The sequence below is a fragment of the Chionomys nivalis genome, chromosome 18, assembly GCF_950005125.1.
Source record: "Chionomys nivalis chromosome 18, mChiNiv1.1, whole genome shotgun sequence".
NCBI classification, from domain to species: domain Eukaryota; kingdom Metazoa; phylum Chordata; class Mammalia; order Rodentia; family Cricetidae; genus Chionomys; species Chionomys nivalis.
In genome coordinates this window covers 3027456-3052059 of record NC_080103.1, presented here as the reverse complement: position 1 = coordinate 3052059, position 24604 = coordinate 3027456, and the positions used below count along the sequence as shown (strand labels likewise).

Below are 24604 nucleotides of genomic sequence, written 5' to 3'. Positions count from 1 at the left end.
CACTGTTTTCCAAAGTGGTTGCACAAGTTTGCATTCCCACCAGCAATGGATGAGTGTACCCCTTTCTCCACAACCTCTCCAGCAAAGGCTATCATTGGTGTTTTTTATTTTAGCCATTCTGACAGGTGTAAGATGGTATCTTAAAGTTGTCTTGATTTGCATTTCCCTGATCCTTAGGGAAATTGAGCATGACCTTAAATGTCTTTTGGCCATTCGAACTTCTTCTGTTGAGAATTCTCTGTTCAGCTCAGTGCCCCCATTTTTTAATTGGGTTGATTAGCCCTTTACGGTCTACTTTCTTGAGTTCTCTATATATTTTGGAGATCAGACCTTTGTCTGTTGTGGGGTTGGTGAAGATCTTCTCCCAGTCAGTGGGTTGCCTTTTTGTCTTAGTGACAGTGTCCTTTGCTTTACAGAAGCTTCTCAGTCTCAGGAGGCCCCATTTATTCAATGATGCCCTTAATGTCTGTGCTGCTGGGGTTGTACATAGGAAGTGGTCTCCTGTACCCATGTGTTGTAGAGTACTTCCCACTTTCTCTTCTATCAGGTTCAGTGTGTTCGGACTGATATTGAGGTCTTTAATCCATTTGGACTTGAGTTTTGAGCATGGTGATAGATATGGATCTATTTTCATTCTTCTACAGGATGACATCCAGTTTTGCCAGCACCATTTGTTAAAGATGCTTTCTTTCTTCCATTGAATACTTTTAGCTCCTTTATCAAAAATCAGGTGTTCATAGCTTTGTGGGTTAAAGCTAGGGTCTTCTATTCGATTCCATTGGTCGACTTCTCTGTTTCTATGCCAATACCAAGCTGTTTTCAATACTGTAGCTCTGTAATAGAGTTTGAAGTCAGGGATGGTACTGCCCCCCAGACAATCCTTTATTGTATAGGATTGTTTTGGCTATCCTGGGTTTTTTGGTTTTCCATATAAAGTTGATTATTGTCTTTTCCAGATCTGTGAAGAATTTTGATGGGGATTGTGTTGAATCTATAGATTGCTTTTGGTAGAATTGCCATTTTTACTATGTTGATCCTCCCAATCCAAGAGCAAGGGAGATCCTTCCATTTTCTGGTGTCCTCATCGATTCCTTTCTTCAAAGACTTAAAGTTCTTGTCAAATAGATCTTTCACTTCCTTGGTTAGAGTTACCCCAAGATATTTTATGCTATTTGTTGCTATCGTGAAAGGTGATGCTTCTCTGATTTCCCTCTCTGCTTCCTTATCCTTTGTGTATAGGAAGGCAACTGATTTTTTGGTGTTTATCAGTTGTAGGAGTTCTTTGGTAGAGTTTTTTGGGTCGTTTATGTATACTATCATATCATCTGCAAATAACGAAAGCTTAACTTCTTCCTTTCCAATACGAATCCCCTTGATCCCCTTATGTTGTCTTATCGCTATTGCTAAAACTTCAAGCACTATATTGAAGAGGTATGGAGAGAGTGGACATCCTTGTTGTGCTCCTGATTTTAGTGGGATGGCTTTGAGTTTTTCTCCATTTAATTTAATGTTGGCTGTCGGCTTGCTGTAAATAGCTTTTATTATATTTAGGTATGATCCTTTTATCCCTAATCTCTCCAAGACCTTCATCATAAAGGGGTGTTGAATTTTGTCAAATGCTTTTTCAGCATCTAATGAAATGATCATATGGTTTTTTTCTTTCAGTTTATTTATATGGTGGATTACATTGATAGATTTGCGTATGTTGAACCAGCCCTGCATCTCTGGGATGAAGCCTACTTGATCATAATGGATAATTTTTCTAATGTGTTCTTGGATTCGGTTTGCCAGTATTTTATTGAGGATTTTTGCATCGATGTTCATGAGTGAGATAGGCCTGTAATTCTCTTTCTTGGTTGGGTCTTTGTGTGGTTTTGGTATCAGGGTAACTGTAGCTTCATAAAATGAATTTAGCAATGACTCTTCTGTTTTTATATTGTGAAATACATTAAGAAGTATAGGTATTAGCTCTTCTTGGAAGGTCTGGTAGAATTCTGCATTGAAACCATCTGGTCCTGGGCTTTTTTTGGAAGGGAGATTTTTGATAACCATTTCTAATTCTTTGCGACTAACTGGTCTATTTAGCTCATTCACCTGTTCTTGGTTTAGCTTTGGTATATGGTACTTATCTAAAAAAGTGTCCATTTCTTTTGCATTTTCCAGTTTTGTGGCATACAGGCTTTTGTAGTAAGATCTAATGATTCTCTGAATTTCCTCTGTGTCTGTGGTTATGTCCCCCTCTTCATTTCTGATCTTATTTATTTGCGTGTTCTCTCTCTGTCGTTTAATTAGTTTGGAAAGGGGTTTGTCGATTTTGTTGATTTTCTCTAAGAACCAACTTTTTGTTTCATTGATTCTTTGGATTGTTTTCTGTGTTTCTATTTTGTTGATTTCCGCCCTCAGTTTGATTATTTTCAGTCTTCTACTCCTCCTGGGTGCTTCTGCTTCTTTTTTTTTCTAGAGTTTTCAGGTGTGCTGTTTAGTCCTCAATGTATGCTTTCTCCATTTTCTTTAAGTGAGCACTTAGTGCTATGAACTTTCCTCTGAGCACAGCTTTCATCGTGTCCCATAGGTTTGAGTATGTTGTCTCTTTATTTTCATTAAATTCAAGAAAGACTTTAATTTCTTTCTTAATTTCTTCCTTGACCCAGGTGTGGTTCGGTAGTTGACTGTTCAGTTTCCATGAGTTTGTTGCAAGCCCCCCTTTATTGATGAACACTTCTTAAGGTATTTCTTGGCTTAATTTTATTTCTTCTATTGAGAACTCTGTTTAGACCCTTGAACATTTTTTAAAGTTTCAAAATGGTCTTTTATTTGTAATGGGTGCAGTTTGATTCTGATACTAGAATACTTTTTTTTTTTTTTTTTTTTTGAGATTTGTAAGGCCCATATTTCTATATGGCATGGCAGCCAGGCTCTCAAGCCATAGGCCACACCTGAGGTGGTCACGTAGTTTTCCAAACAGGCTGTTGCTACCCTAACAAAGGGTCAGGATGTTGTTTTGCTCCTTTCTTTGTTATTTGGAGGATGCCTGAAAAGAGGTGTTAATTCAGCCTACGTGACAGAGCTAGTATACAGAGAAGGAAGATAGGGGGACATGACAAAATGGTCATAGAAAGGTGTGGTCAAAGGTGTAGATGTGACTAAAGCCATTTACCTGGTTACCTAGGAAAGAGAATGCTAATGAATTTACCCTTTAGTTTACATTTTGGTATAAAGGCTGTTTGGAGAATAAACGAGAGGAATTTTTCAGGATGTGAACTCAGGGTTTCATGAGGGAACTCTGAGAATCTCCCTCCCTATAAAGCCATGTGAGCTGTGTCTTTATTCCCGCGTCTCCACACCAGTCCAGAGAAATAATTTATTGTTCAGCCTGCCACCGAATCATGGCAGAAATTGTAACACAATTACATTTCTCCCCTCCCTTTCTTTCTTCCCAACCTTCCCATGTACCCTTCCCAACTCTTCTTCAAATTCACTGCCTCTTTCTTCACTAATTGTTATATCCTCTAGGTCGTACTATCTTTCATTACCCCTCTTCTACAGTGTTCTATGAGTCTTAAATGTGGAGGTGTTTTGTTGATATATTCATGGAACTGGGTTCCATACCTCTGCATTTTGATTGGTTATGATTTTCTGTAGTGGTCTCCATCTGTTGTAAAGAGAAGTTTCATTGATGAGGGTGTGGTGGTTTGAAAGAAAATGGCTCCCAAAGGGAGTGGTACTACTAGGAAGTGTGGCCTTGTTGGAGGAAGTTTGCTACTGTGCAGGTGGGCTTTGAGGAGTCATATATGATCAAGCCACATCTAGTGTTTCAGTCTACTCCCTGTTGCCTGCATATCAACATGTAGCAGCAACCTCTTCAGTATCATGTCTGCCTGCATGCTATCATGTCCCACCATGATGATAATGAACTGAACCTCTGAACTGTAAATGAACCACCACAATTTAATGTTTTCTCTGTAACAGTTGCTGTGGTCATAGTGTCTCTTCACAGCAATAGAAACCCTAAATAAGATAGAGGAATACAGTTACATTTATCTGTGGGTATAAGGACAAATTTTATAGATTATTGTTAAGGATTGTCCTAGTACTTCTTTAATTGGGTTGTTTGTTTCCTTGATGCTTTGATTTGAATTCTTTATATATTCTGGATATTATATATATATATATTCTGTCAGAGTATAGATGGCAAAAAGTTTGAATGAAGCCACCCTCCTCAATGGAGAGTGCTTCTCTTGGAAACCATGGGTTATAAAAATAAAAATCCATGTGCTAGGTATGGGATATCTTCCTGTGGATTCTCTGTACCCTCCACTGCCAGCAGAGAGATGTTCCACAGGAGGCAAGAAGGCAGTTTGGTTCAATATGACAAAGTAGCCTGTGTTGCTTCAAAGTTTGAGATTCTGACCTCAAGAAGTTTATTTTAGGCATATTTAAGCATAGTGCAATTTGCTGAAGGCTTTCATGGTGATAACACATTAACTCTTGAGGAGCAAAGCAAATAACTAAGGGTTGGACATGACTACATTGAAACTCTTTGTATAAACTTTGTGTAGTACACGTGATACCTTTCATAAAGATAGGTTCTATAGGTTGATAGAAAAAATATGCTTATGATATGGGTTTGAGGGAGGGACCAGTACAGTCTCTGACCACACAGTACCAAGATCACTGGGCTATTAAACATGTTCACTCCCAGCCTTCTGGGTGGATAACAGGTTTTATATCCTTTCCCTTGAAGGAACAACTGTATGTGCTAACATTCCAGGGTCCCCGAGTGCTTGTCTTTGAGCACAAAGACCTCTGTGACTCCTGTACTTATGAGTCATTATTGAAGGGGGTCTCAACATGTATAATACAGGCTAAAGTCGTTGCTCTTGGTTTCCCACCAGGACTAGATGGAAAGACCCTGTTGCAGAAGATACCACACATCTTGGTTGCAAGCACTGGTAAATCAAGCTGAAACTGAGTTGGATGCTTCCTCCCTGCTGGCTAGCTTTCATAGTACCTGAAGGTGTCATTCAAGATGAAACAATGTAAAAGTCACCAATGGTCTCATCTAGCATTGCACCCAGAAAGTTAAAATAAGAATCTCCTCAGCAAGATGTGCCCATTGGTTCAATAATTGCATGGATATTATATGGACAACCAAGGACATTCTGGTTTTTAAGACCAGTTCCGCAGGAGGAAACTTACACTGTTTGTTGTAAATCTGGTTCTCAGTGGTAGGGAGGTCACAAGCCCTGGTGAGGGGGGAAATTATTGTTTTACTAAATGTACGTGTTGTAAAACTGTCTTCTTTCTACTTAATATTAATATCAATCAATTAGCCCAGCTCTCAGCCTAGATCAGAGAAACTTCTCTTGCAGTGCATGGCAGTTAATGCAAAGGCTCATAACTGATCAAAATCCTGAGAATGACTGGTGAGTGATCAACCCTTACCTCAAGGTTCTGTATGAGCTGCTGAATGGTGAGGTATACTGTGAGACAATGTCTTACGGCTATTCCAAGGATGTTTGTTGTGTGACCTTTCCTGGGGCAGCATGAACAGATATTTACTTCCAGATATGGCACCAATGATCAGCCAAAAATATGATTCCATCAAAGTTCACTTTGGTGAAGCAATGAGGTAATTGGGGCTACTTACGCCAGTATGGACCAGGGGACAACCCACCTAATCATTGGTGATGACCATGAAATCTTCAACCTTGGAGCTCAGAAAGTTTCCTCTAGGCAGCTCTACTGGTCTGAGTGTCTTATCCCCCAGCAGTTTATGCTTCCATAATTTTGGGGAGGATGTTTGTGAATCTTGTTAGTTTCAGGAACTTTCTGAGACTTATGAACTTTTACTTCCTCTTTCTTCTCCCTCCTGGAGGGATTATTTGAAGTTGGAGAAAGTTCCTGCATGACACAATTGCATCATGAGATTACTGCAGCTGCAGTTATGCCCCAGAAGATCTGGACAAGATTAGACTAGTCCCCCTTCAATATGGGAAGGAAAAGGGCTCCTAAATCCCCACACCTTCCTGTGATCTATTGGCAACTAATGGTTGCATATTTGTGTGTGTCATTTTCATCAATGGTGTGGTCACTGATAATTTGCCCATGCTCCAGTAAGTAGCCTCCTATCATGCTTACAAAAGTACCTCTAACTAAACTCAGTAGGTCACAATTTTTTTTTTTTAAAGACATGAAACTAGGAAGGGAACAGAAAAGTTTGGCCAGAAGGGTTTCAGCAGGAAAGGAAACAGTGAAAATAACAAAAATTATATATGCATATATCTATGAAATTAACAAATAATAAAATGTACTACACGAACACAGATGCAAAAATTCATAACAAAATTCTAGTAAACCAAATTCAAAAATAATAAAAGATCCCATGTATTATGATTATGTGGAATTTATCCTTGGAATGCAAAAATGTTGTAACATAAACAAATCAATAAATGGATACACTACATAAATGAGAGATACTAAGAGTGAGTTAGTATTTTTTGCAGGCTGACAGTGAGGGAAAAGGAGATCTAGGTTGACACGGTTTTGCCACAGCATGTCCTAAGGTGTGGAATCAAAACCCAATGATAGACAGAGAGACTGGAGTAGAAGGCATTATCTTGGTCTTCGGGGGTCTAAGAAAGGTCAAAGCAAGTCTATGAATTATTTCTAAATGGCAGATTTTTGACTCAACCAGCCGCTGTTAAAAGCTTCAGAAGCTGGCCACTGAGCCAGGCAAGCCACTAAATGGTTTGGTTCAGGCAGCTACTGTGGTGTTTTGTAACCATGGTCAGGAACTGTATGCAGCAGAGCAAGAATATAGAGAAGGAAGGATGCAGTGGCAAACATCATGAAGAACTTTAGGCTGCCATCAAGGAAGAGCCTGAAGGAACACAGTCTAACCCAGGGTCCTGCTTTCTCTGTGAGTTGGAAAGGCATCTCCAAAGGTAATATCTTCAGAGATGTAGGCCACCCTGGGACTTTGCCCCACTTATAAAGGCAATCGCTGGAAGGATCAATGCCCCAAGAATCTGTTGAGACAGAGGTCTCAGGCCCTTGGCTCCTGCCCCCGAAGCAGATCTTGAGGGGCCCTGAACAGTAATGTCTGCAGGGGAGTGACAGATCAGTTTCCTCCTCAACCCCCCTGTTCTTCCCTGACCCTAAATCCCAACAAACTATCATGTGGGAATATCCAACTAACCCCTTAAAAGATATTTTACTCAACCTGTTGCCTGCTCCTGGGAGAGATCCGCATTTCTGTCATTCCTTCCTAATAGACCCCGATACCCCAGATCTTCTTCTGGAAGAGACTTCTTGCTTAGAACAAAGGTTAAACTCCTCCTTTTCTCAGTAGAGTATTGTTGTTTGCCATTGGTAGAAGCCAAAATTGACCCTACAGTGTCTTTGCCACTGTTCTATTGCTGTGAAGAGACACCATGACCAGGCTAAAGAAAGCATTTAATTGGGTCTTGTCTACAGCTTCAGAGGTTTAGTCTATTACCATCATGGTGGGGTTCATGGCGAGAGAACAGAGGAAGAGAAATGGGTTGGCCACATCTCCTAACTTCTATTCCTATCAAACAGTTCCACTCTCTTGTGACTAAGCATTCAAATATATGAGCCCATGGGGCACAATTCTTATTCAAACCACTGCATACAGTCACCTGCTCCATTCTTATTCAAACCACTGCATACAGTCACCTGCACCATTCTGCCACAGAGATTTTGAGAGAGCCCATACTTGTGTGCAGCAGCTTGCTCCTGGGGCCGAATAGATTGGATACAACCCCAAACAGTGCTGCTCCGATATGGATTGCCTTGTCTTCTGTGGAAACTCTGAGGGAGTAATATTCCAGGGTACAGAGTCTTTTTGGATTCTCTTGGGAAAGAAGGAGGTAAAGTATTTCAAATTAACCAAACTCTATAAACCCAATGTCATGTGTTTGGGTCTAACCTTAAAAAAGGGCACCAGGGCCTTGTGACCTGAATGGCTCCAATGTATTTTAAACTTCCTTCTCCATTAGATCTTGAAACAGCTAAGAGCCTTCCTGGGAGTTACTGGATTATAGAATTTGGGTTCCTAGATATGCTGAACTGATTAGATCTCTTTATAAGTCCTGAGAAGAAACTCAAAACTTAGAGACATTCCTTAGGGATATGGACCCTTGAATCTCAATGTGCTTTTCAAAAGAAAAAGGGAGCCAGATTCCTGCTTTGGGACTATGCATTCAATTCCAGTTTGATCTGTTTGTGACAGAAAGGGGTGGTTTTGAGTGTGATTGCATAACTTGTAGGCTCAACTGCTCAGCTAATGGGCTACCTAAGTAAGATTTAGACCAGGTAGCAGAGGGGCAGCTTGCTTATTGCTGGGCAGTTGCAGCTATGGGGCTTTTGACTCCAGAAGTTCAATATTTACCCTGGGATATTTAATGGTTTATACCCCACATGCTATTGAGGTATTTTCAACTCTAAGGAGAATCTGTGATATCAAATTCCCTTACTAAATACCAAGCTTGTGTGTTGGAAGGTCCTGAAGTGATGCGTAAGGCTTGTCAAAATTTAAATTCTTCCACATGTTTTCCAGAAGGATATGGGAAACCCCTCCATTCCTGTGAAGAGGTCCTTCTAGTAGATAGCTAAGCTAAGCCACTCACCCTGACTGAATGATCCCTCCAAAGAATCCCAATTCAATATTGTACACTGAGGGGAGCTCTTTCTTCAAGGATGGAATTAGACATTTAGTTACACTGTGGTTATGAGTTTAGGTGCCCTTGCCTTAAGGGCTCTACTCCAGGATTCTAATGCCCAATTTACTCTGCTCTTTGCTTTCACTAGAGCCTCTGAGTTATTCCAGCAAAAGAAAGGTAATGTCTATACAGATCCTACATATGCCTTCCTAATTCTACATGTCCATGCAGCTATCTGGAGGGAAAGAGGTCTTAAGTACCACTGGACTTCCCCACCCCTATTAGACATTCACAGAAAAGTTCTCAAACTTTTAGATGCTGTCCTTCTCATCCAAGTTTCTGTAATTCTTTGCTCAGGATACAAAAATGGGAAGATCTGTGGCCAGGGGAAATCAAGCAGCTGCCTCTAAGTGTGAAGGGGCAGCCCTGGGTAACAAATAGCACGGGACATGCCCCGTTCTTTGGGAGAATTCCCACGACCTCCTGAGAGAATCCAATAGTTCGCCACCAAGCCATCCAAAGAAAGAATGTCAGCTAGACTCGGGCAAAAGGCAGCTTTCTCCCAGTGCAGTTACCTGAACTCCTTCAGTGGTGAAAGGTATTAAAATGTGAGAGTAGCTGACGTCCCTAGACCATACATTTAAAACTGTTAAGATGAGTAGAGCATGGTGGCACATGCCTGAAGAAGGAGAATCTCAAATTCCAGACTGAAGAAGGAGAATCTCAAATTCCAGGCACATTTGGTCTTGTTAGCAAGGCCCTGTCTCAAAAAAAAAAGTTGAAATGATTAAAAAATTAAAATAATCAGTTTTAAGTTATATAGATTTATTACTATGTAAAAGGAAAAATGCATCTATTATGATATAAACACACGACAGAATATTTCACAGTCTTTTGAAATAGTGTGATAGATACACACATACCTGGACATGTTTCAGCTACTTGAGTAGCTTTATCTATTAATATGCAAGTGCTTGTGCACAAGCAGAAACCATCTGAAGAAATACAGGATGTGTTTTTACAGTGGTCGCCATTTGTGGTATCTCATAGCAAAGACTTTCTTTTTCACTTTATTTCTAAATTGTTTTAATACATAATTGATTTAAAATTAAAACAGACTTTGAGCCAAATGATTATATTCAAAAAGTTTGACAATTCAAAGAGAAGCACTGTACTTAAATATATTCATAAAGTTTACTCTAAATGCTGTACAAAGTTCAAAACTTAGAACTTGTTGAAACTTTCAATGACTATTATAAAATCATGAGAAGACTTAGGCTAGCCTATACACCCCAAATATGTCACTAAAGTTAGGTATAGTCACAGTAATTTTTTTCCAACTGTGCTTTAATTCTAAATTGATGCCATAACTCCAAGTCCATTGACTCAGGTGTTTAAGTGTAGACAGGACATGTGCATAGGGAAGCACAGCTCTCTCTCCACAACAGACCTGCACAGTCATTGATGCTGGCTTTGTGCACTCTAAGTCCCTCTGCTCCAAGATCTCAGTGGCTTTCATCACACCACTTTCCTCTTGTAAATAAAAAGTAGCACACGATCTGTCATGCCCCAGAGTGAATGGGTAACAAGCAGATGCCACCAGCAGATCCTTCCAGCTTCTGGGTCTAAGTCAGTTTTCCCGGGTGGTTTCTTCAGGACTTGTACCAACTTCACACTGGTGAAGGAACCATCTCACGAAAGGAAGTCTGTGGGGAAGGTGTACTGGCAAGATATCCTTCCTCAGTATCCTCCGAGTGCACACCAGGCCTTTGGCTTTCTCACAGCCTGCATAGATGCTGTTCACATAGTTTTATATAGTGTTTTCATAGTCCATATCCGTAATGTCTTCCTTCCTTGGCTTAGAATAGATTTCAGAGAAGACCTGGAAGGACCAAAGAAGAGAAAACAAAGAACAAGTCTTCCGCTGGGCCTCTTCCCAGTCAGCCCGGATGCATTTTGTCATATGCAGCTACAACACTTTAAAAGGAGCGTCTTGGAAGCCAGAGGAACCTGTCACTCCTGAAGCTTCTAGAAGTTCTCCCGCTGGACAATCTTATGAGCGGTAATTTCTCAAAGACATTAGAATGAATAAACTAAACTGAGAATGCTCTCAATTTTCCAAGGAGTTGGGCTCTGCCCTGAGACTACCTTTAGACAGGACGAAACTGTGAAAGTACCTGTGATACTTGTTGGAACAAAGTCAAAATACCTGCAGTTCAGAAAGTACTTATGTAGCACCATGGATGGATTTTAGAATTTTTTAAAATTGTGCATGTATGTGTTGTCTGTGTGTGGGTATGTGCCCATGGGGAACAGAGAAATGCATCGGTGATGTGGGAGAGTCTTCTGTTTTATGTTGATTTCATTAGTTAAATAAAGAAACTGCCTTGGCCCTTTAATAGGACAGAAAATTAGGTAGGCGGAGTAAACAGAACAGAATGCTGTGAGAAAGAAGCCGAGTCAGGCAGTCGCCATGATTCTCCCACTCAGATGCAGGTTAAGATCTTTCCTGGTAAGCCAGCTCGTGGTGCTACACAGAATATTAGAAATGGGTTAGAGCAATATGTAAGAACTAGCCAATAAAAGGTTAAAACTAATGGGCCAAGCATTGTTTAAAAGAATACAGTTTCCGTGTAATTATTTTGGGTAAAGCTAGCCGTGCAGAGCTGGGTGGTGGGCCCTGCCACTCATCACTACACATCGGATTCCCTGAATGTGGAGAGGCAGGTGGTTGTAAGCCACCCAATGTGGGTGCTGGGAACTGAATCCTGGTCCTCCGTAAGAGCAGTGAGGCCATCTCTCCAGCCCCCATCATGAATATCTTCAATTATCCATTATAATTATATAATAATTAAGAATTTTTATAAAATTAAGAATTATAAATTATAATTTATAAATTAAGATTTTTTTCATAATACAAATATAAATTAAGAATTTTTCATAATGCAGATCATTTTTGTGCTGTTGTTAGAATGGTGCCATGCATGTGTCACAAGGCCTGTTTTTAAAGGCAGCATTAGTTTTAGTTAGTATTATTCAGTATTAACTTAGTTCACTTCATATTGCTAGCTATATACACTAGTCGATGGCTGTACAATTCAACAGTATTTCAGGATAGAATTTTTCAAATAAATAGAACTTTTAAAATAAGTATAAACCAAGACTGAGCAATACATCAGCACATTGCTCAAGGAAATATACCCATAAGCCTCCAAAACTCCTTCAAGTAGCGATTCTTCATGGCTATAACTAAATGCTTTTTATCTCTACTGTGTTGGTAAATAAGGGACCCTGGCATTTATTTTCCTCCTCCTAAGCAGCAATACTGTGGAAAAATAGCACAATAGTCTCCAGAGGGAACAGAGAAAGCACAGAGAACAGAGAAGACCCTGCTTACCTCACTTGCCCCATGCGTCTTCACGTGCTGGGCTGGGGAGGAATGAATAAACACCATGAGGTTCCCTTGTATTTAGTCTTTTACAACCTCCCCTTAGTAAAACTTTCTTTTTCTCCAGCCTGTTTTCCATGGACTGAGCTCCAGTATTATTTCCTGTCTTCCTTTTTCTCTCATGAACGATTCTAAGTGTCCACAGAAGAACAGGAGTCTGGGTGGGTGGGTACTTAGGCCCTTCTGGCACTAAAGACACCTGATACCTCTCTCCTTTTCGGGGCCTACCATACATAGGATGGGACAAGAGTGGCAGCCATGGTGAAGCGCTGCAGGGAGCGTGTAGGCTCACTTGGCAGAAGCTGACATCTTTGGCTGCCATTAAAAACGGGCCACGAGCCGGGCGATGGTGGCGCACGCCTTTAATCCCAGCACTCGGGAGGCAGAGGCAGGCGGATCTCTGTGAGTTCGAGACCAGCCTGGTCTACAAGAGCTAGTTCCAGGACAAGCTCCAAAGCCACAGAGAAACCCTGTCTCGAAAAACCAAAAAAAACAAACAAACAAAAAAAAAACATGCAGTAAGGACAGCAATGGGCTCTACTTGACGCAGCTTCAAGACAAAGGTCAGTTTCCCCGCCCCCCCCCCCAAAGGTCAGTTTTAAAGTAACTACAGTGACCCTTACAGTCAGCTCTAAGGACACACACCGCCACATTGCCAAGCAGACCCACTGACTGTCTTCTTGGTTCTGGAACAGACAAAAGTTCGGAAAAAGTCATCCATCCCATGTCTCACCTGCTGCCGGTTCCAGCTCCTGTTGGATATGGTACACCAGCGAGTAAATTTCATCACCACGTACAACATTCACTGAAACGAGAAAGGAGAAACGTGGAGGCAGTCCTTTCTTCCTGCTCCGTCACTCACTCCACACCCACCTCCTATCACAAACTCAAAGGCAGGCGAATCATCTGTTTGTAGAAGGATTAGGAGGCAGCAGAGTCGGCTTTGGCAAGCAGCCTGTGCCGTGTTGCCTCAGGTCATTGGGAAGCCTCACCGTTCTCGTACACAGACTGTATCTGCTCTGGGCCAGGTGAGTTGAGGTAGCTGGATTCTTGGAGCACGGGCCTAGGAGGGCTCCTGTAAGCACAAAACACATGGCATCCCAGATGCTCTGGGTGTTACAGTCTAAGATTGTAAACTGTGAAGGAAAAGGTTCTGTACAGGATACTAATTCATGGAAAAATTAGCAGCTGGAAGGGACAGCTGTGTGGTATAAGCTAAAGCCTCATTCATGGGCAGAATGGGGCTCCGTGTGGTGCTCCAGTGCATATGTCCCCGGGCACAGGTTCACTATGACATCGCCCACACACGGAGCTGTTACCATCTAGGGATCTCGATTGGGTTCATTTTCTCTGCCAGTTAAAGAATTCAAAGGCAGAAAAAACCTCGAGTGCAACAGGTGACAGCAGAGAAACTGTGGGCACTGCAGACGGCGGGAGGCAGAGTCCGCAGAGGAAGAAAGACTTTACTAGAGGTGAGGAAGTACACACATGCAGCAGACACAGAGAAAGACCCTCAGCAAAGCTGAAGGGTGGCTTGAAAATTTGAAGTCCAGCTTCTCTTTGAGGGCTGATTATTATTATTATTTGTAAGTCATTGAAAAATCATTCTCCTCTTGTCTGGGTTGGTTGAAGAAAAACTGGCTGTCTGATTGGACTACAACTGTTGTGTAAGTGTGTCCTGATAAAACCTTGAACTTGAGCCAGTATATCAGCAGGAGCTACTGGCAGGGGAGAAATCCCATAAGGTCTCTGTTTGCAGTTGCAAGGCTTTTTTGTCCCCAGGTCAGGAGGGTGAGGAAGAAGCCAATGTCTTGGAAGTTCAACCTTTTTATTACCAAATCATGGTCCCTCTCCTTTTCTGTCTGTTTATCAGGGAGTCTAACTGCTAGTCCATTGGAACGGAGCAGGGCACTAAGGAAACAACAGTGATTTATCTCAGGGGAAATAGACACTTGGCCGGAACAAGCAGCTTGGGGAAGGAGCAAAATCAAATGGTCATGCACATGCACACTGGGGATGTGGAAAGTGTTTGTTGGTGTGGAAAATACACAAGCTGGCAAGCATTTTAGAAATGTCTTCCTCCTCTCAGCTTCTAGAAAATGTCACCCACAATATTTTCATTGTGCTTATTGCTCTCTGTCTCGCATTTCAGAGATATGTAGCATATGTATCTTACCTGTCCTAAACTGCTTTTGAGCCTCAGGGTCTTTCCATTTAGTCAAACCTCTGCTGTAAGCAAGTTAACTGCATGAATAAACCAGTGGCAGGGTCAAAAGAAATCAAAAGAAGGGAACTGCAGAGGCATTGGAAGGAAGAAATGGAGAAAATGGGGAAATAATTGAAAGTAATTAGTGAAAGAGAAATAGCAAATTAATGCTCAAAGTTGCCAATGGGGGAACTCAAGAGTGAACTTTAGTTACAGTTCAACAGGAACACAGCTCATGAGAGAGGACACCATGCCAGTTTCCTAAGGAGGGAAGCAACCAACAGTCCTATCCAGCGATGATACCTATGAACTACAACAACCAGTAAGACATGATGATCTAGGGCCCAGAAGTGGTTAGTAGTACTCAGGGCTAGTGAAGTCATCAATCTTAGAGGAGCACATGCAACCACCCCTGTATTAAATCAGCATAATTCCTAACTGTGTTTGAAATATTTGTCCTTATACCTGCAAATAAGTTAATCCCTCAACAAAGAACCTTCTCTTTGCAAACAGACTGAGTCCACTACAGAAAACCACAAACAATCAAAACATAGAGCTGTGGAGTTTATTCCCAATGGACACATCTATAAAACACTCCTGCACCAAAGGCTCAGGGGCATTGTAGATGTGGGGGTGGGAAGTTTGTGAGAGCCAAGAGGGTCAGAAAGTTTGCTGTGAGAGTGTCTCCCAGGAATGTTAGAAGCTATACCCATAAAGTCTCACTAACATGGCTGTCTAAACAAAGTGACAAAAATAGACACACTGAAGTGGACAGGGAAAGACTGTACATGAGGAACTACAGAGGCAGCTAAGCAATGCTAACAGTGGGAGATACACTCTTCCCTGGGGAGTAGCATACCAACTGGCTATCCAATACCAAATGGTTGGCCCTGGAAACAAGCATACAGGCAATATACAGACTGAGGATGTTGTATTTAGGTTTAAAAATACATACATATGTACATGTACATATAAGTATATAGATGCACATATATCTATATAACAACAATCAAAAGAAAAAGGATACCATGAGTTTGAAACAGAGCAGGGAGGGGTATATGGGAGAGTTTGGAGGAAGGGAAGAGAAGGGGGAAATGATGTGACTATGCTATAATCTTAAGAAATAAAAGAATGAACTGTTTAAAGGTAAGTTCCCAGCATCATGAGCACACAGAGAAAGCAGGGCCCTCACCTGAGTGGATCATCTGACTGTCTTCCTGCAAGGGAGAAAAACGAGAGCATGTATCAGTGGGGCCCAGTTGGGAAGGCACTATGGCCCCAGCAGACACCTGGCAGACACTTATAGAGTCTTTATGTCACAACTAAGGCCATTAAGGTCCAGAAGAGTTAAGTAAACTTGCCAAAACTGGAAGTCAACAAGTTCCCAAAGCCATTAAGTAACAGGAGTTGGAACTTGCCACCTGTTACATGCTTTGCTTTGGATTTTGCAACAACACTGGTGACTCTTATCCTGCCCAGAGTCCCAGAGTCAGGTGCTGCCATGGCCAAGTTATAGCTGGGAAAAGGTGTCCAAAGATGTTGGAAAAACTTGAAATTCAAGTGAGATTTGAATTGCCTCACATTGTCCTCTATTGGCCATCTTCAACTTGCTCAGTGAAGAGTTGGAAACCAAAGTGAGGCATAGATATCTGTGAAATTGTGTGTAGTGATAAACTCGGAAGGTAAATAACCTAAAATTCAGAATTGAGAGCAATTGTTGGCTATCTTACCAGGTGAGACTTTCAGGAGAAAAAGAACATTTCACTCAAAAGGTGAGAAAGATCCAGGAATGACCAGAACCCCTAGGGATGTGACTTGTGTTTCAGGGAGGAAGAGAAACTTGCGACAGCACCCTTGGGTAAGAGCACGGCACTGACGTCAGGACCAAGTGCTCCTTCTCTCTAGTTTAAAAAGTTGTTATATTTTATATAAAATTTAAATCACAGAAGAGCAAGGTATCAGCTGGCGAAATTAAAGCACTTTCTTAAAAGTGGCGCTTAAGCCAGTTTTGAAAGTTTTCGAGAAGACAGAGGCAAGGTAGCTAGGGCACGCACTTACTGAAGTATGCGGGCCACAAGTGCCGTCTGTTTCAGGAAACTAAAGGCTACAGTAGCAAAATATGAATATATTAAGTTACTAACCTATTTTTCTCTTGATCCAGTAGAAAAATATTAGGGCCATGGTGATGAGGCCAAGACAGCCAAGCAGCCACGCAGTGATTCCTGAGGTGAGATTGCTTCCAGACTCAGTGGGCACTGAGGAGAGATGGTAAGGAAGGGGTTGGGTTTGGAAAACAGACATCTTGTGTATGGATTACATTCAAGGTCTGCTCCTCACGGGAGGAAAGTATCTTTGTTTATCTAGAAAACCCCTGCTTCCCACACTGATGAAAGAAGATAGGCACTCCAACTTTATCCTCCACACCTCTCCTGTTCATTTTCCATGACAACATCAAGCACAGAAGCCCTCTCATGTATATCACTATGACAGCATTGCATATTGAAGCCACGCCCCTCCTATGTTCCCCACTCATGACAACATCATGTACAGAAGCCCTGCCCCTTTTGTGTTCATCAGCTGTGACAGCATTGTTTACAGAAGTCCCGCCCTCTTACATACATCACCCATGACAGAGTCACATACAGAAGCCCTGCCCAGGACAACAGACCCCTGGAAACACTGAAGCTCTCCTAGCATGCTGGGAAGAGACACTGACCTTAAGATTCCCAAAGCCTAACCAGTACCTGGTATGTTGATAGTCACCACCTCACTGTGTTGGGCACCCTGGCCATTGTTGGCCTCACAGTAGTAGTTTCCAGAATTTTCTGCAGTCAGGGACAAGTTGAAGGATGCTCCCCCTCCAGAGGGAGCTGAGCTGTTCCCCAGAATGACATTCTCATGATAGAACTGGTAGAAGATTGGGGGAGAGCCTCTCAGGGCTTCACAGTGAAGCTCCACCAGGTCCCCCAGCATAGCCTGGATTCCAGAGTCCCCAAAGGTAAGGACAGGGAGAGACACTGGAACTGTTTAACAGTGGACAATTAGAGAAAGGCTCCTTGATGGTATGACAGACCCATAATTTCTGCCTATTCTTTAGAGCCTCAACCCCACTAAAGTTGCTAAAGGCCACTCAGGGGAGTGAGACTTGCTGGTTGAGATGAGGTAGCTATGTCACGTACCTCGGACAGTGATGCTCACCAGCTCACTGAGAACAGGGCCATAGCCATTGTCAGCTGCACAGTAATACTGCTCAGCATCTCTTCTCTTCACTTCAGTGATCTCAAACTCTGCTGACAGTGAATGCTGTATCTTTGTTTCCAGGTTCGAACCCAGTGCCCCTCTGTACCAGAGATACGTTATGTTTCCAGTGGCATTAACAACTGAGCAGATGAGGACCAGTTTGTTTCCCTCCATTACCCATCCCCCAGTGGGCCGTGTCTCCAAGCTCACATCAGAGACAGGGATTCCTGTGGGAACACAAGATAATGAAGAGGACACGAGTAGGGTGCTTTTCAGAGAGGAGTAGGTGCGGTGGTCCTGAAAGCAAAGGCTGCTGGCAAAGTCAATGATTTTAATAGCTTACATTGGTGCTGGTGTTCTGCTGACTTAGAATCATCTTAGATTAGGCTGATAGTCACAGGGTAAGAAAAAGCACTCTACTGTAGAGAATGTGATGTCATCTCCCACTCTAGGATAACATAATTTCTACTACCCTACAGTGATTTCAAGTTCAAGTTATAAACCAAACTGCTGGGCTGTGAAGTCTTTCAAACCCTTATTTGCTGTGTATCAATCAAATGACTTAACTTCTCTTATCCAGTTTCCATTTGTAAGTGTGCAGCACCAGAGGTCAGTTACACCACAAAGTACTAGAGTAGGTTCTGCTTTGTGTGAACTGTTCAAGGTTTTTTACATTTTGTTTTTATCAGTGTTGAAGCTTTAGCAAGTTTGAGACTACTTAACCTTCTGTAGGTACTGGACATTTGTTTTTGATGATCAACACTGACAAGGAATCACATGATACAGGATAATAAAACATGATTTTTCTATTGTAGTGTCTCCCATAAACCCTTTCCCAATAACCTATTCTACACACTTCTACCAGAAACCTTTTCTTCCTACTTCACCAGGGCAGCTAGTAGTTCCTCCCAATGTCTACATTCTCAGGAGCATGTAAAAGAACCTGTTCTGCTATCTTTTACCCAGCTCCGACTCTGGAAGAGCAAGCTCAGATACTCACTCTGCACGGGTATCTTGATTGGCAGGCTCCACTTTCTTTTCTTGTAAATTGTTTCTTCGGCCATGCACTGGTAAACCTCTGGGTTTTTCCTCCATATGGCAGGGAACTGAAGCTTTGGGGAGCTGCTGCAGCTTGACCCAAGCAACTTGCCATCACTAAAGAAGCAGAAGCGGAACTGGCTATCCAGCCTCTGTGCAAGGAGCTGGATCTTGCAGGTCAGGGTCATGGAATAACCCTCTATAGGAGGGGAAGGACTGACTTCTAGCACAGGGTATGGAAACATCACTAGAGAGAAGATACACACATAAACTTCAGAGCAATATTCATGATTAGGCATCTTTTGTGTTCTCAGTCAGAAGAACATACAATATCTCCCATCACCTCCCTCATAGCCATGAGTTTCTCTTTGCTGTTAATCCATCCTGCTCCTTCTGGTACATCCTAAGCCTGTGTGATGGCATCTGCTTCCAAGCCATGGCTTAGATCTCATTAACTTATTTTTTAGTTTCTGGTATAATTTTTAAAGTTATGCCAGAGCTGGTATATTGAAGACAACTGGATATGGTGAAACTTGAAGTTCTAGAAAACTGTCTCTGTCTCTCCTTTCTCCTTTCCCTGTCTTTCCTCCCTCCCCTCTTTCCTTCCTGTCTTTCTCCTCCTCCTCCTCCTCCTCCTCCTCCTCCTCCTCCTCCTCTTCCTCCATCTTCTCTTTTTCTGTTCCCTTCTATTTTGATAGTACTGGGAATCAAAGCAGCATAACATTATATAGACTGGGCAAGAGTTCTACCATTGAGTTAAAACTCACCTCATTTTTTTTACCTTTGTTATAAATCATATTGATAAGAAAAAAGGTTCCCCTTTCCCTGATATCTCAGACCAATAAAATTACATTCCAATACACAACAGGGGCCTGGGGACCTGGCTATTATGAAAGCACACCATAGAAACAACAAGAGGGGCTGAGTTCTCTGCTGACTCTTCTCTGAGCCTCCTGTTGCAGTTCCTGATGGAGAAAAGTGAGTGCACTTGCCTAGAAATTCCCCGGTTACGTCATCCATACAGCCCAGATCCATTGGTTCAGGACTTCTATAGAAACCTCTGTGGAACCCATGAGATGAGCGAAAACTTACTCTATGCCTGAAGTCTAGAGATACATGCTTTGGAGTGTCAGGGGCTCGTTTCTGACTATGTAAAGATGGCTGAAGCTTCTCTCTTCCCTCCTCCTCTTCCCTGTCCCATCAGCCCAGGAAATGCCTTGGTCTCTTTGGGCATTTGTTAACCCTTAGAGCCTCTCAGTTTGGGAAGTTTTTATAGTTTTCATAAGAGAAACTTTTTTTCTCTCTTCACCAGATGAAAGTCTTCTGGGTCCTCTGGGTTCCTGGTGATACCTAGTTCAGTGTCTATGAACTCAATCCTTCCTACAAGAAGCCTTTTTGCATAATCCTTTTAGGCCTCCGTTACAGTAAGCACCTGCCCTGAGTATGAAATACCTGCATCTTCTCTTTGTGGACATCTGTGGTTTTCATAGGACTGATAAACTCTGCAGCGTTTGAAATTGAGTTGAGAAGAAAGGTGTTAGGTACCTGCAGGCCTCTTTCCTGACTGGGCCAGAAAAACAAGGAGCGAGAAGCTAGAAACTCACTGCAAGAAGTTCTGCTTTGTGGTTCTCAGCTTGTTTCAGATCATTCTCAACACCAGAGAATTCCTTAAACACATGTAAACCGATGATTTCCTTGCCCTTGATGTGGATTTGTATTTCTCTTTAGGCTGTGATTGAGTGTCTGGGCTTAAAGGGAAAGGGGAAACCAAGCACACAGCACACGCAGCATTAACACGAATGAGTTAAATTTGGATATCACCGAGTGACCCAGAAGACCAGAGTCTTTTGATCCCCTTGACCATGGGGCATCTCTGATCCTGTGCTGCTGGGTGCACCAGACAATCTTTTTTTAACCTCGTGATTAATATTAATAGTTTGTGTGTAAGAGATCAGTTTATACCCGGTAGATTTGCATAAACTTCACAAGAGAAAGTTCCTTCTGGTAAGAAAATCAATTAAATTTGCATATACTGAGGGGAGGGGAAGAGAGAGAGAGAGAGAGAGAGAGAGAGAGAGAGAGAGAGAGAGAGAGAGAGAGAACAAAAAGCTACAATTACAGAGCACTGCTTAAAATAGCACCAGGCAGCAATCCTGTTGGATCTTGCCGTGGCTGGGGGACTAAGTGTAGTGCTGTGCTCTGTGATCTGTGCTCTGTGACTCTTGTGTTCTCAGCCACTGGAAGTGCATTCCCCAGCTGAAGAGCACAGTGAGGACCTAGGGCCTCTGAAGAACAGAGTAATGTAAATCCCTGATGATTTCTGCCACCTATGTGTGATCTTATTTCCCTACTTGCGCTGAGGTGGCTGCAGACAAGCTCCCCCTGTTGGGCGGATACAGGGCACAGCCTCCATCCAGAAGTCTCTGAAGTTTGCGGGCTGTTCAGGTGTCCACAAGCCTTATGTGCTGATTGCGATGACAAGGCTCTCCCTAGACTGTGAGGAAGACTGGGAAGCACAACTCACCATTAGGTTCACAGAGTGGAGCTGGAAAAGAAACCAGTACAGGCTTAACCAAGCAGCAAGATGCACAGACACACAGTTAAGCTTCTCCAAAGGGCTCTCCCCACAGTGCCCTCTCCTTCCCTGTGCCTTCCCCACAACTCCTTCTTCTTTCCCTTCCTTTGCCATCTTCCATACCTCCTCAGCCCCAAATTCCTTTCTTCTTTCTCTGTTTCTTTTTTTTTTTGTTGTCTTTCTCTGTTTCTTTCCCCATATTCTAATCATCCAGAAAAGACACAAGTCCTTTTTATGATTCCTGTGATGAAGGGATGGAGTCTCGCTTGTAACTGCCCGTCAGTGTGTTCCTCTACCCTTATTCTCTTCTTTTTCCTCCTCTTAAAGATCTTAAGTTTCACCTCTGGACCTGCTGCCAGGTGTAACAAAGTCAAATAAGAGGGATAAAGGTCTCAGTCTCAAGGCATGAGACCCTGCGGGCACCAACTTCCCATCAGAGGAGTTCTGGGTTCAGAGGAGAGTTAGAGGTCTTCAAATATTCTCTCCTTTTGTCATATAATTGGTCAAGAAGGAGAAATTCTGGAGAAAACTCAGATTTTGTCACTAAACAGTAGAGATACAGGTATTTTTTCTTCCTCTCGGAGGCCCTGAGGTTCTGGGAAGCATGTGTCTCCTCTGTCAGCTCTCTCAGAGACTGAGAAGGTGATTTGTGGAGACAAGTGAGTGTAACCGGAGCAGTGAGGATAATGCCAACATTTCTTTAATATCTAATCAAGACTTTTCATAATTATTGTTTTTAATTATGCTTAGTTCGAAATGCCTATTTGATTAAATGCTTATTTGAACAATTAGTCCCTCAGGCACTACCAAGTGATCAGAGGGAGCTAGCAGAAAATAATATTTATATATTTGTTCGTAAAGAAATACTTTTGAATACTTGACTGCCAAGGAATCTACCCTATAGTGGGAGACAACTCTGGTACCTAAGACTTAGAGAACAATGCGGAAGAGGAGGCAAAAAGAGTGAAAGAGCAGAGGACCAGAAAGTTCGCTGTGGAATTATGTATCCAAGGAATAACAGGAATCCATGACACCTCAACAATATGGCTGCCTTTAGAAGACCAGAACAATGACAACACAAGCATATGCTAACACACAAAGGGGACATGTCATGGGTCCCCACCCCTAGACAAAGAAATTCAGGCAAATAATGACTGTCGAGTGCATGTGGAGGGATATCCCCTTCCAGGGATGAGTCCCCTAAGTGGTTGTCCAATACAAAGTGATCAGCCCTGGAATTGTATACACATAAGCCACACTTGACTCAACAGGTTGTAGTTATATATTTATGTACACATATGGAACAGCAATAATAAAAAAGGTTATTAATGTGTGAGGGTAGAGAGAGGACAATAAGAGGAAGTGATATTATTACACTTTAATGTAAAAGTTTTTCATAAAAACTGAACATTATTTCAGAAAGTAGTGCTCAAATGGAAAACAAAGCAGAGAAATAAGTTTGTATTAAAGTTTCAGACAATCTGGACACTCAGAGTGCTGCTGGCACAGAGCAGCAACCATGAGGAGAGTGGAAATGAGAGGGAGGGAGAGAGAAAGGAAGATGGGGAGGGATAGAGAGAGGAAGAGAGGGAAGGAGATGGAGAGAAGGCAAGAGAGGTTAAATACTATTTCTCAATTTTTGGCCAGAGTGACTGGAAAAATGGTGATGACATTTATTGAAACAGGACAGTTATGGGAAAATGGATAAATTTCGTGTAGTGGTAACAGATGTAGAAGTCAAAAAAGCCAGTTAGGATGTCTGGTAGACACCTGAGCAGCCATTGGCTTCTATTTAAAGAATAAGTCAAATCTGGTGAGATAAGCTTAAGTTAGAGAACCTGGCACCTTCAGTGACAAAGTTGTATAAATTTGGAGAAGAAACTACAGATGAAGTCTAGGTCTCCACTTTAAAGCTATCAATAAGTTGAGGACAGATTCAGTTCAGCGGAGGAACTAAGGAGAGTAGATGTGAAGCAGAAAGGAAACAGGAACACGGCCTTCTGGAGACCAAGTGAAGTGTCCTAAAGAGGGAGTGACTGACTGTATCTTCCCCTGAGAGGCCAAGGAAATAGGAAATGGAAATGACCTCTGGGTGAGGCAATGTGGAAGTGGTGGATGATGCTAGAAAGAACAGTTTTCAAGGAGTGGTAGAGACAAAAGTTTGATTAAAGTGAGTTCACAAAAAGAGACCCAAAACAAACTGAAAAAAGACCAGGTCAAGCACAAGAGAGGAGCTCATGAGACAAGATTGAGAGTGTGAAGAGATCTTTGATGAGACAGAGACGGTCTCTGTTTTGGTTTTGCTTTGGACAACATCTTAAACATCTGGAAAAAAAGTGTCAAGAGCTTCAGAAAGGCCAGTCTGACTAAAAATGAAGTTTTAAAAGAAAAAATATCAGGGAAGTGAAATAGTCACGGAGAGCGGGGTGAAGGGAGAAAGAAATGGTTCAAGAACGAGAAAAAAATCCAAGCAAACAGGTGCATTGATAGGAATGAGCTGGGATGCAGAAACCTCTGAGTGCAGAGGCCAAGCTCTAGTGCAGGAGGAGGGCCTTGCATCAATAAGCAGAGACTCCTGTCTTTGAGACAAGATGTACTCACGGCGAAAGAAGACATGTAGGCAGCTGGTAGACATGGCAGTAGAAATACGGAGACTTTTCTTCTTGCTGTTTTTACTTTTTGAATAAAGTATTAATCAAAGTTATAAAATGGGACCAAAAGCTTGAGGAGAAATGAGATTTGAAATAATGGTTCTCATGAGTGGAAAAACAGGATTGTAGATGTGTATATGAGGTTCCCAGCAGAGGTGAAGAACATGTGTGTCTTGGTTTCTACATTCCACGGTGGTAAGCAGTCAGGCAAGCCTTTGTGTAGAGTACCGCTCGTCTGCTCAGGCAGCTAGGGCACCTGGGAATGTGTCATCTGATCATGCAGCGGAGAAAGAGGGTGAAAGAGCACCCACCCTAAGCTGTGGGGATGTCAGGAGTAAACCTACTAACAATGGAAAATAATCTTTCCATTTAGGTAAACGACACCAGAGAAGCTTAGCTGGAATGAGGAGGGGCGATGAGAAATACTAAAGTTTGACCTGAAAAAGAAATACTGTTGATAGAAGAAAAGGAACCGAGAGACCAATGTGTGTGTGTGTGTGTGTGTGTGTGTGTGTACACACGAGAGACACAGAGACAGAGAGAGACAACACAACCATCCCCAGGCAGAAGCTTAGTCCTATAATTCTTGACACGTTTTCAAGAAGTGAGATTCCCAGACCCGATTCTCAGTTATCCAACTCACCACAGATCAACAGCAGGAGCCAAGGTAGCATGAGGGCCAAGATAGGGATGGTAACTTGAAAGTGCCTTATACCAAAAGAAGAAAAGAAAGCAAAACCAAGCTATTCATATGGGAGT

General features: G+C 42.3%; 1 protein-coding gene across 3 annotated transcripts; it reads right to left on the bottom strand.

The window, feature by feature from the left end:
- Positions 1-10497: 10497 nt before the first annotated feature.
- On the bottom strand, positions 10498-24519 carry LOC130890041 (Fc receptor-like protein 1). 3 transcript variants are annotated; one of them, XM_057793984.1, is made up of 9 exons: positions 24489-24519; positions 17521-17829; positions 17085-17364; positions 16483-16607; positions 15534-15558; positions 13128-13210; positions 12869-12940; positions 12076-12116; positions 10498-10569 (listed from the first exon to the last, which is right to left on the bottom strand). In XM_057793984.1, exons 1-9 carry the CDS (start codon positions 24517-24519, stop codon positions 10498-10500), a joined length of 1038 nt encoding a protein of 345 aa, XP_057649967.1. The 3 variants fall into 3 exon arrangements, with proteins under 3 accessions (XP_057649967.1, XP_057649968.1, XP_057649969.1); XM_057793985.1 differs by having other exon boundaries at positions 12085-12116; XM_057793986.1 differs by lacking the exon at positions 16483-16607 and having other exon boundaries at positions 17086-17364.
- Between the last annotated feature and the right edge of the window lie 85 nt (positions 24520-24604).